A 13698-nucleotide genomic window follows, 5' to 3' on the forward strand; every position below is an offset into this window, starting at 1 on the left:
ACCCCCCAAAGAAAACCCTGAAACGGACGGACCACACAAGAGTTTTCTTTATTGTCAGGTTTGATAGTTTCTACTGCTGATCTCATGCAGACTGACAAGACGAGTCTACTCTGTTACTTCCAGGTGAATGTGGCATTATTGGTCTATCTTGCATACAAATATATCATTTAAGCGATTTGTACAGGAGGATGAAAAACACAGTGATCAATCCACACACTCTATGTACAGCTTACGCGTTAGGTTTATCTGCTATATATATATATGTATCATATTCTTTGAAACAGATCAAGTAGATGTTTTTGATGACAGCAGAGGTTCACAACAACTGAGCGTGAAAATGGAGGATCTCCCGTGTTGCGGCGTCTTGTTTAAAGTTAAAAAGTACATTTTTAGGACCGATCTAAACAAAAAAAAAGGGAGACCAAACATTTACCCGCACAATTACTGCTACTCGATAACATAGCACTTTTTTTTTTTTCTTTTTGTACAGCAGGTGTGTGACTAAGCGTCCCTCGGTTTCACTGGCAGGTTTCAAAGGCATTGGCAGTGGTGAAATGAGGAGCATCTTACAGGATGTGGAAGGTTTTCCCAACACCGCATTCTTCTTTTATTTTACTTCAGGTGACGCTAAAGGAGATGAAAGAAGGAAACTACTTCAGACTGATGAAATTTCCCACAATCCTCTTTTCAAATGGTTAGTTCAGAACTGTTGAACTTATGTTCTGTAAAGAGGTTATGCAGAGGTAAAATCTTAAGCCCAGTAAGACTCTCTCTTGGCGTCTTCGTTTTTTTGTATAAAGACAGACTGACTTTGTCCCAGAGGTTGAACCTGGCGGCACTACGACAGGTGGCGGTTCCAAAGGGGGTCTCAAAGGAACTTCGATCTCTAAAATGCAAATTATATTTTATGTGATTTGCATAACAGTTAATTTTTTTTAAACACTGGAAATTGAGGTTGTGCATAACCAGTGAGATTCTGTGTGAACGCACTCTGAGTGAGAGGGGAACACGTAAAGCATTTATAGATATGCAACGTTATGTTCAAGATTTGCTGATTTTTCCGTGGTACTTTTGAGTATAGTTTGGAAAGCAACCAATCCTGGAGAGGCTTTCCTTTTTCTTGGTGTTGATTGGTTTTTACCCCCAGAGAGCAAAAATAAGAAAGCCCATTGATGTTAGCTTCTGCAGTAGTGCTAAGATTGTTTCCACTGTTTGAATCAATCCACACTATCATTTGATGTCTGAACTATTAAAACAGGCAGTCAAAAGCATTTTCAAAGATGTTTCAAATATTCATGAATTGTAGCTATTTGAGGGAACCTGTGGCTCACTGTGTAAGAAAAAGTGGATGTTTTTATTATTGCCATTATTTTTATACTGCTTTACTTTGATAGTCTGATACTCTGATTTGTATGCTCTGTTCTCAGCACGTTTCCCGTGGGAACAGAACTGGTGATGCGCGCCTCCAACCTAAATTTCCTGTGAAAATGTTCATTTCTGCATTCATAAACACCGAATGGAAACATCACAGTGGTGTAAAGGTTGATAAAATGACAATGATTTACATAACGATAACGTGTCATGCAACTTATATTGTTTTACGAAGGCAGATATATTCCCAAACTAGTTGTTGGCTTCAGCCTGGATAATAATCAGGATTTATGCTAAATACAGACACCAAGAGAGTTACCTACTGCAGGAAAGATATTAACCGTGTATAACAGTCTAACAGAACATTGCTTGAAAAAACAACTGAATTATCCACTCAGCACAGAAGTTAAAGACTTGGTCGATGTGGAAATGCAGTCTTTTGACTCTGAATGACGTTTGAAGTTACTGCACTCTAAAGCATAAATATAACAGACTTAATAAACTTCTAAGAAGCTCCTCAGTGAAATAAAACGGGACAACCTAATAGATTTTAATTTGCGCTCCGAGATATTTCACAATCGAAAGTCTTCTCTTTGAACATATTTTCCTCTTGCAGCCTCTCCAAACGCTCATCTTTGTGTGCCGTGTGACCTTATTTTTTTTCCCCCTTTTTTTTAAAATAACAGCTTCTTATTTTTAAAACAACAGAAAATAAACTAGATGTTCAAATTATCACTAAAATATATATATAAAAAAAATAATCAACAACTGCAACATCTAGTTCACTTTAACTAACTCAGCATAAGAAAACGCAAAAGTGCATCTACAAACTTTGTTCAAACTCATTCAGAAGACCGCAGGGATCAGCAGGAATTCAAGTGAGACACGAGGCCGACCAGATGATGCCGAAAGCACACAAAGCAGTGAGCATGTTGTTTATCCTTCATAGCAGCGTGAAATGATGACAAGCAGAACGGCAGTCCGTTGTTCAGGTGCTACAGGTCCATTCGTTCCTATGAACATCGGTACGTTACATATCGCTGGTGTCGGGAAAGCTACTCGGCGCACAAATGCTGGAACGGCGGTGTGTCTCATGCATACATGACTAGTTTGGTCCTTTTAGAAGTTGTTAATCGGGGTTGCAAGCAGTAGTGTCTGATGAGCGTTATTAATTTTTAAGTACTGGTTTGTGGCTGGGTAATGTTGGACAATGAAGCTAAGTAAGTAAAATGTAAACAAAAAATATTTTAGACTACTTTCATTTATATTGCCTCCCTTTAAAATTGTTCAGAGTTCAGTACACCGTGAACCATGAAGGCATGGTTCTAAAAGAAAACAAAACATATAAGTTCCCAAAAATAAGGCTTTCTTTCATAAATATAACAAAAAAAAGGTTATGACTTCTATAGGTTTACATGTAATGTCTTTGAAGCATTACCTGTTCTGTTTTCTTTTTTCAAAAAGGTGCATCTAGCTTCTAATTTATAAATATCTGTTTTTAACAATTAACCCTGACTAAAAATCTTAAAAAGTGCAATCCAAACAAGTATTTGCCACTATAATAACAAACTAGCCTACTGGCGCATTTAATCAAAAGTGTTTCACAAAGAAAAACCATAAATAAAAACCTCCTCGTCTTCTCGTTTGCACTGAAACATTGCACTGTGTTTTGAGAGAAAGAAACAGAATAAGTCTTTACCGAAGCCGAGACAGAGACTCAATCAGCAGAGTCGGGCTTCATCTGCCCAGAGGGATGATCAGCTTGGTCAGAAAGCGGCACGAGACAAGAGGTTAAAGACGGGAGTGTTGCAGCCAATTTAACTTCAACAATGAAATTGACAGAATCTACAATTGGGGTTAGATACGTTGCAGCTACAATACCGAGGATGGTCATTTTTCACTCTGTTCTGAGCCACAAAACAACAAAAGCTACGCTAAAGGAGGTTATTGCAATTGGGTGAAAATGTAAATCCGGGTCACAACACCCCAACAAACCTATCGCCAGTGCAACGTGGAAGCAAGTCTCATCCTAAACGAAGCTTTTTACCCACAGAACAACATTTCAGCGAGCATGCTCCGCACAGAGAGCAGCCGCTTTACGCTGGCAGGCCATGCAGAGTTATCTGTTGGCTTTGTATATGGACTTGCTGGCGTCACGCGGCTCTTTGCTGGGGTTGCTCCAGTCGTCCGCCTCGGGGCTGGTCTTGTAGTGCCGCCAAGCTGACTTGTTGAACACAGGCAGGCGTTCAAAGGACTCGCTGGACAGGGCCTTTAAGTGAGGAAGAACAGAAGTCGTTCACTGAAAAACGCCGTCAAGTACTAGAAGGATGTTTGAAAGGTACGAGCTGAAGTGAAAATGCCCTTATGACTGTCTTTGGGCTTTTATTTTGAGCTGTTGGTATTGCAGGGCCTTCAAATGTTATTTTATTTAAGTGCAAAGAAACATAGATTTGTAAGATCAAAATAAAGTTAAAAGGGAACAAATAAACGCTTGAGTAATAAAAAAAATGCTAAAAGAAATGCATGAAGCCCCACAGAAAAAGTTAGGTTAACCATCAGTACAGTAAAAGAGTGCCAGGGGAGCTACCTTAAAATTAATATCAAGTTTAAACTTAAACAATTTGAATGGCTGACATTAAATATCAAATCCTTTTCCAGTTACGAAGTGAGCTGTTCACCAACATTCAGCGTAACAAACCAATAAAGTTCGACTAATGTTTGGATCTCAGTGCTAAATACCGGTTAGTCAAAATTCAATAACAATGTAAGAATTGGCGATTGTTTCAGCAGAATCAACTAGTTAAATGTGTTACAAGAAACTCTTTGAGTCTAAAAAATATATATAATTAGTTAATAATATTCAAAATGGAGACACAATTCCAAACTCGAAAGATGAAATTAAGCTCATTACATGACTATATTGCCTAGAAAACAGGTTTATCAAAACTTCCTTCATTAAAAAAAAGTCTGTTGGAGACTGCCCCTACTGGCCAGAAGAAATTTTGCACTTGTGCAAACTTAAAAGTGCAACAGGAACAAACAGCAAGCCTCCCTAAAAGTGGTCTTTAATGGAGTCTGTGCTTTCTAATATCACAAGCTGACAAACAGTCATTGATGTTGCGAACACAAAACACCAGAAATGCTTTTATCCCCATTTTCTTCTTTTGGAAACTGAGTAAAAGCTTCTCTACACTCCTAACTGTTTTCTTAAAACCTATTAATAAAAATAGTACTACTGCACATCTGGCTGACCCAGGTTACCTTCAGATAGATGACGGCATCCGTGCCCACTCCCTCCATGGAGTAGAGCTTCAGGTCGCCCTGGAAGTATCGAGCGTAGAGCCGGGAAATCGGCAAACCGTAACCAAAACCGGCCTGAAATAGAGACGAGAGAACAAAAACAAACTTACCGTCTAAATGCTAATTTAGACCATCATAAAACCGAATGGTTTCCAGAGCGGGTGGGTGTACCAATGGGACGGCTCCCGGCTCCAGGCTGGGCGTCGGGGCAGTGGAGTACATGTAGTTAAAGAGACGGTCAATCTTCCTCAGAGGAACTCCTCCTCCTTTGTCGCTGATCTGGAGGCAGACGCCGGAAGAGTTAAAGATAACAAAAAACACGAAAACAAAAAGCTCGTGTGTCATCAGATATGTCAAAACAAACTCGCGTGCAAGTCTGTTTACCTTTATTGACAGATCCTCTTTACCCAGAGTGACTCTCGCCTTCACAGGCGGCAACCCCTCCTTACTGTTTTCATGGAGCTCCACCGTCGCTCTCATGGAGTTCTGCAAACAGCCACAGCGTCTATAAACTGAGCTTACGAGGGCAGAGGGATCTTTACAGAAAAATCCAGCCAATTCATTACGTTTAGCAGCAGAACAGCTCTGCTCACCTTGAAGAGCTCAAACAACATGTGGAACAGATGCGAGGGCACGTACACCACCTGGATGGGCTTCTTCGGAGCCTTCACTGGATAACGAAAAGAAGGAGAGTCTCTTTGGTGAACACAGAAAGCCGGTTCTTGGGAAGTTAATGACAGAGTGAATACTTTAATCACTATGGAGCTAAATTCGGAGCATCCAAGCACATGTTTTAGTGCAACATCTGTGTGACAGATTCAAAGAGGCGCAGGGTGCAATGCACTCACTGTTGAACTCCTCAATCTTGAGCTCGGGAGCAGCTAAGTAGTACTTCTCACACAACATCTTGGCAGTGTCGTAGGCATCTAGTAGGAGAGCAAAAAAAAAAAAAGGCTGAGAACAGAGCAGCTGAATGTCCATTGTTTATATCTGCAGTCATGTTTCGGATCACTAATGCTCCCTCCGTCCCCTCACGGTTCACTCAGAGTGCGGCTTTCATCCACGCTGATGAAATGTTCTTTGAAACTATCGGTGATGTATGCGTGTCGGCGACGGAGGAAGCGACTGATTCCTTAGAAATTCCCCAAACGCTCAGGAAGCACCGAAATGTTTTTATACAAGATCAGGTCAGGTCACATTCTTGACTCCCCCAGAGAGCAGGCTGAGGAAAAAAAAAAATAAATAATAAAAATAACACAGACACAACCAGAGGCAGCCGTGGCTCAGGTGGAGCAGCAGGTTGGAAATAATCGAGAGGCTGGTGGTTGGATTTCTCTTCAGGCGAGGCACAGAGCCTTGGTGGCTTTTGATTGGATTATAAATGAATATAATTACAAAAACAACCGCAGAGCAGTTTGATATACAAAGCAGAGGTCAAAGGTAACCTGTTATGCTTCCTGGAACCGGTTAGGATAGGTCTATGAGCTAAACAAAACATGTTCATTACCTTTTTTCTTTGCACAAAATCATTTTTGGACAGTGAGATTTTAGTCTGTTCACCTCTGTCCATTTTGAGCTTCTTAAGGCCTCCTGTCACTTTAAATTCAAATAAGCCCCACAACTCAATGTTTACACTCGCACCTGAAAATGGCTGTAAATGCAACCGTACAGCTTTGAAAAACATTAGTAGAGGTTCCTGCACAAACAGCAAGAATGCAGGAAATGGTTTCTGAGTGGCAAGTCAGCAGCAAAACACTCATCTTTTCCAACAGCCATTGTACAGAGCATGCAGCGGTAGAACGGGCTGACTAATCGTCTCAGCTTGGGTTGCTAGGTGATGGTCAGTGCCTGCTAATTTGTGGCATCACATTCTAGAGTTTTTTTGTTTTTTGAAATGGCCCATTTTCAAGACTCCAAAAAAACGGCTGGGTGGATTTAACTTTTTTTAAGCACTTGGGCTGTTTTTAGAAGCAGTAAAGACCCAAATGAAAGTATAAACACCTGCAAAAAGGACATTTTGCATAGGTTCCCTTTAAAATTAACCACTAGTTAACAAAAGGGGGGATATCAAAAATATTTGCATCCTCACCACAAAATTCTGCATCACTTTGAAATACCCAAGGAGATGAGACTAAACAATTTTGAAAACACTTTTTGTTGAAAGAAAAATAAAGCTAAGGATTTAAATATTAATGTGGTTAACAAGGTGGAGCAATCGTGCGTCAGAGCTGTCGTAATGCCACCTTCACAGGAAATACGATACTGACAGATGGTGCAATAAAAAAAGCTAACGTAATGCTGATTTATGTAGATGTGTTGAATCCATGCTTATTCTCCTGTACACACTAAAGCATAGGTCTTCATCCACTATTAGAGGCACTCAAAAATATGCATCAGTATTCATGCAGTAGGTTAAATACTGATGTATTTAATCAGTTGAAAAGAAAATTTAATCAGGAGGAAACTGACTACTTGGTGCATCTCCAGTGACTGCAACTCCAAATATTCAATTATAGATATTAGTCTAGCAGCAGTGGGGAGAGATCCAAAACAAATAAGGGAAATGTGTTATGGGATTTGGAAAGAATCTAATCCTGGCGAATTCCTAGTTCTGACACGAACACAACAAACTGACAGCTTTTGCTCTGGTCGTCATATTCCCTAAACTAAGCATCCAGAAAGCAACTTTAGAAATAATGGGAAAGAGTTTACAAGCTGTAATATTTGCCGGGGGGTGGGGGGGCAACAGTCCACACTAATCAGACCGCGTCCCCATTATTTCTCTTGCATCCTGCTAAGAAACTTTTACAAAAATGGAAAAAAAAGAGAGTGAAGTTCACACCTGGTGGAAAGTTTATTTTCTTTTCTGCAGAGCTCTTCCCCATGTAGCCTTTCTCTCCTGTGTCCTATCCGCAGCTCTGCTGAGCTTTTTACATGTGAGGACTCTGTTCTCTACAGCCACATCTGGAAGAAATTTCCTAGAGGTACGGCACGTTATATCGCCTGAAGTGAGCCTTTGTGTGAGTTTTGTTTTTTGTTTTTTTGACCCTGTAAACAGCTACACAATACGGCTCTTGAGAGAAAAACAACAGAACTGTTTGTAAAGAGCTGAAAAGAGAGATTTTAGGTTGATATGTATGGACGGTTTTTTCAAAATAAGTCCAGTTACTGATGGAAACACGATAATTAGCAGTCTGAACCACAAACAACAAAGTAATCCAAAAAAAAGAAAATACTTTAATTATTGCGTTTTCGAACGTAATGTTTCCATAATAGGCTGTAATTAAAGCCTAATTTAGCCCACAACTTGGATGGAAGACACTGCTTTTGTATTTTAAAAAACTGATCAAGGGCTTGTTGGCCTTGGTTAAAAAAAAAAAAAAAACACAACAACAAACGAACAAACAAACAAAACAAAAAAAAAACACAGTTCTTGAACTCACCACTAACAACTTCAGCCACACTGCAGCTGGGATCAATGCTGCCGATGTGTTTGGGATGGGCGGGGTTGGTGTCGTTACCGAACAGCAGAGCTGAACACAAACACAAAGGAAGACATCCAACTTCGGCTGCGGAGACGGACCTAACGGGGACGCGACGCCGACGCAGGCGCGAGACTCACTGTGCTGGTTGATGAGCATGCGGAAAGAGATGCGGTTGGTGTAAAAGCGGTCGAGAAAATACTGGATGTTGCTGCTGATGAAGGGGTCGAAGCCAAACTTCTCCTTGTACTCGATGACGCCCTGAGCCATGGTGGGCACGACGTCGTTGTGGCGGTTTCGGATGTCAATCAAGATTTCCAGGAAGCTAAACGAGAGTGAAAGAAGACAGAGCAAACTGACTTTTCCCACGTTTTTCTACATTAAAACCAGACTTTGGTGGTTTTTTGAATCCGATTTTATAGGTGCGAAAATTAAAAAACTCAAAAGTATGGGAGAAGGACTTCCTCTATTAATAGCTTTCTTCTTACCTCACTGCAATAAAAGGGCAGATTTTTGTAGTGAATGTCCTGCACACAAATTCAGAGTTACCATGTGTCCAGGTTTTTTTGTTTTATATACAAGTTTGTGACATCTGTAACAAAAATTTGTTGAACTGGGTTTTATTTAGGGGCGTCAGACTAATTGGGGATGAAAAAAATAAATAAATCCACTGAAGCCTGTGTATGATGTAACGAGTACAACTACGTTTGTAAGGCGTAGCATAGACATAATTTTAGAATCCAAAACCATTCAGATTCTTCAGATACGACTTTACTGGAAGAGAATCAAACTAACCAAAAACAGAAAAAGAAGAAGAAGAAAAAAAAAACACTCGAGGAAGGCAAGTATCAACTTAGTGTTTCTGCTGAGTCACTGTCAACAAGCTGTTCTTGGAGTTAAGTTCACAATGCAGTCAAGCCTCTCCTTAATCCTGTGTGCGTTTATCAGTCATGCCTGGCTGTTTATCAGACGGGGTATTGTTATGATATCAGCACACCCACACACCCACCCACACACACAGTCAGGACAGATATATGAGACTAGAGAGATCAACTGCAGAGTCAATGTTTCAACTGCTGCTTCTAGACTCAATGAAAGCTGAACAAACTGTTAACGCATTCTTTACGTTTTTAATCACAAAGTCAATATTCACTCACTCATTCAGAGCGTGAGGGTCCTCTGCCTTCCTGTTCTCGAAATCCAGCAGCTCCACGAAGCTCTGCATGTACCTAATCACGTCAAACAGAGACCAAAAGTCAACTTTCGCACCCTGAAAAATCATAAACGCCGTTGCCCGGAACCGACCGCAAAAAGAAGACGGTCACCCACCACTTCTGGACCAGTTTGACAGACGGCTGGCTGAGCAGCTTGTCGGGCAGCAGGTTGACCTCTCTCATGGTGTTGGCCAGCCGTACCGGCAGCTCCTTACGCAGGAACATGTAGGATGTCTTCTCACAGGCATTCTCCCTGCCTGAACAAGGGCGACAGAGTTGCATTAATTAGTGTTAGCTGCAGTGTTTTCAAATTGTCGCACAGAAACCTCCCAAAAAGTCACACATTCCATTTTTCGTGTAAAAGATGCTGCATCAAAACTGCCTGGAAATGGTTTGCATGCACTCCAGGTTTCCAGTTACCTGCTGCATAATGTCTGCTTCGTGGCTAATTGGGCACCGTGTCACGCTTCGACCAATTAACTCACCACTGATCGATCAGTTAACATCCTGACACTCGGGAGATAATTCTTAAAGAGACAGAAACAAAAGCTGACAGCATGTAACCAAAGCTGCAGAAGAAATATCAGTGGCCGTGTTCAAATCATGTAAACATGATCTGCTATGACCTTATTATGTGTGAAGGAGAACTATATATTTTTACCCATGGAGGGCCAAAGGTTGGTTGCTGAGGTTCACTGACAACCTGGTAAGTTTAACAAGGAAAGCAGAAATAAAAAATGCCTCTGTAAAATAAATAAACTGTTTTAAATGCAGTTTTAAATACATTTATTTTAAGAAACGAGGAAACAATTAGTAGTTTGGGCGTTTCCCGAACAACTTTTTTTTTTTTTTTTTTTAGCTCTGGGAGATCAATATTCATGTTAGCCAATTAGTTTCTTTCTATTACAATAGATGACAATATTAGAACAGCTGTAGAAAAAATATGATTTTAATAAGGAGGATCAGAGGTGAGGTCACACTGTGTGAGTTAGAGAGAACAGCTGTAACAATTAAAAAAAGGGTTTACTCCATTTTAAAACAAAGACAAGATGACTATGGAGTTGACATCCTAAACTGACTTTAGTAAGTTATATGAGCAATTACAAACCACATTGCCCCTATTGCACATTGCAGAGATTGAAGGTCATAACTGTGACTTTCAGATATCAAGAGCACTCCCAATGTTTCCAAATCCAGCTTTTTACAAGACAGATAAGAGTACCAGCTAATTTCTAGGTACACGTTCAATTTTGAGACTCTTTAAAGAAAATAAACTGTGGAGAGTGCTGCGCTGCCCAGGGGTTCTCACTCCCAGGCTACAAAAAACACATTTCTCAACTCTTCTTGGAGTCTTGTGTGTGGGAAAAATCTTTAAGGAACATCCCACCTAAACTCTCGTAATCTGCTTTCAACTTTTGATTTGTAGCTTGTGATTTTGATAAGAAACAGTAAAGAGACTCATCTTGAGGCTGAAAAAAGAAAGCGCAAATACTGTTCGGCCTCTAAGATAATATCCAACCTTTGTTATCTGACCGGAGATTCACTCACTCTCTTCCGACTTTAGCTTTAAACAGATAAGAGAAACTGAACTAGGAAATCGTAAATCTTTGGAGCAAAAAGAGATGAGGGATTAATGTTTAACATTTGAGTGGAAGAAGAAGATGTCACTCTGCCAAAGTGTCTTTCAAATACATCCACAACTCTGTGCGCCTTTCTCTTTATCCCATTGTATCCGACAGTACACTGTGTCCTTCTAGCCCGCCGTCCCATGTGTGCAAGAAAGGATTCACGCATCCTACCAAGCCTTTGGAGGGCAAATCTGTGACACGGTAAAAATCTGCTGTAATCTCAAGTTACAGCCTTTCTTAGAAAAAAAACAGCAAACGAGCATCTCCTGCAAGAGTTTCAGAAAACTCTTTTGTGCAACTGAATTGTCTTCAAGTGGAGAAAGAGGCCAAAAATAAGCAGAGCTACATCAGATAAAAGTTCACCCGGCATCAGCCTGTGTTACTGGAACATGCGCGGATCGCAAAAACAGAGCAATGACAAACACAGAATGAGCAAGTTTTACCGACCCTGACAAGTTAGTTGGCATTCCTAGTTGAGAGGCAGTGAAAAGCCTTAAAACAAATGAATCAGAAGAATACTCACACTGAAATGGAAAAGTAAATACTAATACTGTGTGTAAAGGTTTTGGTGTCGAGGGACAGAGATGGCCGTGGAAGATTTTGTCTCCATTTCTGTGTTGATCTGGCCACATGTTTTGATTCTTTATTCTACCTAAAGACTGCGATGTGACCTGAGACCATCAGATCTGAATTTAAAATCTCATGATATTTCAAAAAAATGTTTATGAAATTATGCTTTTTAACGACGTTCAAGAAGCCTTACGCAGGCCCACAGCATCTCACCTCCTCCAACATCCTTTACAGTAGCCATGAGGTGCCTTTCCACAGATTCAAACAATGTTTTATGACAAATCCACAGTGAGTGTTTGCTTCTGAAAATATGACTTCAACTCTGTACATGTTTATTTTTGTGATGGTAGGGCACAGACGGCTTTTGTTCTGGTATCTTTCCCAAAATAACCAGTTGGAAAACTCTTCAAACTTTGATCAACACCAAATATGCTAACAATTAAAATATATATTTATTTGCTGACAAGTAAAACAAGGGTTTTGTTGGCTGGGTAACACCAACAAAACCCTTCGTATTGACTCAACAGTTGCCACAAACTTCTTGTTGCTCACATCCAAACCACAGCTGCGGGGACAAATTACATAACAGCTTCTGTTTAATCATATGGATTAAGAAAAGCCTCGAGTGCAGGAGTGTGATCAGAAGAATAACTATGGTATATCTTATTATATATAAATCTGAATTTGGTTTTTTTTTTTGGAAAATGAAAAACAGTCATGATGACTTTCATTTTTAACACAATGACTCATGATTTTTTTTTTTTTTTTTTTTTAAATGAGAAACCAGTTGGGGGGTTATTAATCCCTATTGAGCAACTACAACAATGTGAGCGGAGGTGTTGTGTACCTGCACGCACCACCACTAGCCTCCATGCTGCTGCTTGTGCTAGCACGGCTGAGTTATCACAGTAAATTCAAATCAATTCAAATGCCACCTCTCATTGGGATAGTGTTTCCCTGCAACATGTGGTGCTCTTATTCTATTTATAAGTCCGACATTCACTGTGACACTTTACGAAGCCCATAATAACATATGGAAGAGTTAACATGAGACAATTAAAGGCCCCTGCTGTAGTTGCCATCTCCAATTGCAAGCCATTCTTTTATTATTATTATTATTATTATTATTATTATTATTATTATTAGGCTACTCACCAAAATCCAGGAACTGCTTGATGGAGAGCGGAGACGGTGAAAATCGGGAGTAATACTCGATTTTGGGGTGGTTAGTGTTTTTCAGCAGACACATGAAGATCCTCATTTTTGAAAGTTTAACGACGCTCGTCTCGTATTTGTCTGTTTGTTTGGGATGTGACGTTTCAGAGTCAGAGAAAATAACACGACCGCACCATCATTATCATCCTCACCGCCGGTAGCGATGGCAGAAGCTCGGCCGGTCCGTGTCTGTCTTCGGCGTCCACATTTCCACCGTCCGCAGTGGACACGAACCGACGGGACTCATTCATGTAAATAAGACGATGAATGAGCAGCGGACACGAAGAGCTCTTGTTGCGGCTTCCTGGGTCTACATTTCTAGATGTTCAGGTCGGCTCTTCGTTGTAAAGCCGCAGAATGGAAGAAATCTACTTCCTGTTACGTTTTTCAACGTAAAATGCTGCACGCTGTGACTTTGAAGTAACCAATGACGACCACAAGTCAGTGACGTGCACAGATAGTCGCTAGGTGGTGCTAGAGCATAGTCTTTTGTTCCTCTTGAGAAAAAAAAGTGCCCTTCTGAAATTGTTTTTATTGTATAGTGTGTAGCCCAAAGTACCATTTCTGGATTTTAAAGCATATACCAGAGCCTCGAATTTATTATTGTTTTTTGCATGACAAGACTCCCACAAATAAAAAAAAATAAAATAAAGGAAAATAGATCAATAAACAAAATATTCTACAATCTTCAGCAAGTCATGGTCATTTCCATTCCTAAGAAATAGCAAATTACCATCACTTTGTAAAAGGTATTAGCAGGCCACTTTTCATTTTCAACCTTGTGACTTGATGGAAAAAAATTATTAAAGTTTGATCTTATTTACAAAATCAAACAAAATTTAAGTGCACATTCCTTTCAATTAGGTCCATTAAATGAGATCTGCAAAAATCTTTCTATGTCCATTTTAACATTTTACC

At 40.1% G+C, this 13698-nt stretch overlaps 1 protein-coding gene across 5 annotated transcripts; it reads right to left on the reverse strand.

Annotated features, from left to right (window-relative positions):
• Positions 1-29: 29 nt before the first annotated feature.
• On the reverse strand, positions 30-13159 carry pdk3a (pyruvate dehydrogenase kinase, isozyme 3a). 5 transcript variants are annotated; one of them, XM_008438613.3, is made up of 12 exons: positions 12933-13159; positions 12721-12861; positions 9483-9624; positions 9311-9382; positions 8294-8478; positions 8115-8204; positions 5520-5597; positions 5265-5341; positions 5056-5157; positions 4843-4950; positions 4633-4746; positions 30-3640 (listed from the first exon to the last, which is right to left on the reverse strand). In XM_008438613.3, the coding sequence occupies exons 2-12, from the start codon at positions 12824-12826 to the stop codon at positions 3491-3493; spliced, it is 1224 nt and encodes a 407-aa protein (XP_008436835.1). In that variant the 5' UTR covers positions 12827-12861; positions 12933-13159; the 3' UTR covers positions 30-3490. The 5 variants fall into 5 exon arrangements, with proteins under 5 accessions (XP_008436835.1, XP_008436837.1, XP_008436836.1 ...); XM_008438615.3 differs by having other exon boundaries at positions 30-627; positions 3516-3640; positions 12721-13159; XM_008438614.3 differs by having other exon boundaries at positions 30-627; positions 3520-3640; positions 12721-13158.
• Positions 13160-13698: the final 539 nt, after the last annotated feature.

The sequence above is a fragment of the Poecilia reticulata genome, chromosome 20 (genome assembly GCF_904066995.2).
Source record: "Poecilia reticulata chromosome 20, P_reticulata-male-v2, whole genome shotgun sequence".
In the NCBI taxonomy this organism is placed as follows: Eukaryota; Metazoa; Chordata; class Actinopteri; order Cyprinodontiformes; family Poeciliidae; genus Poecilia; species Poecilia reticulata.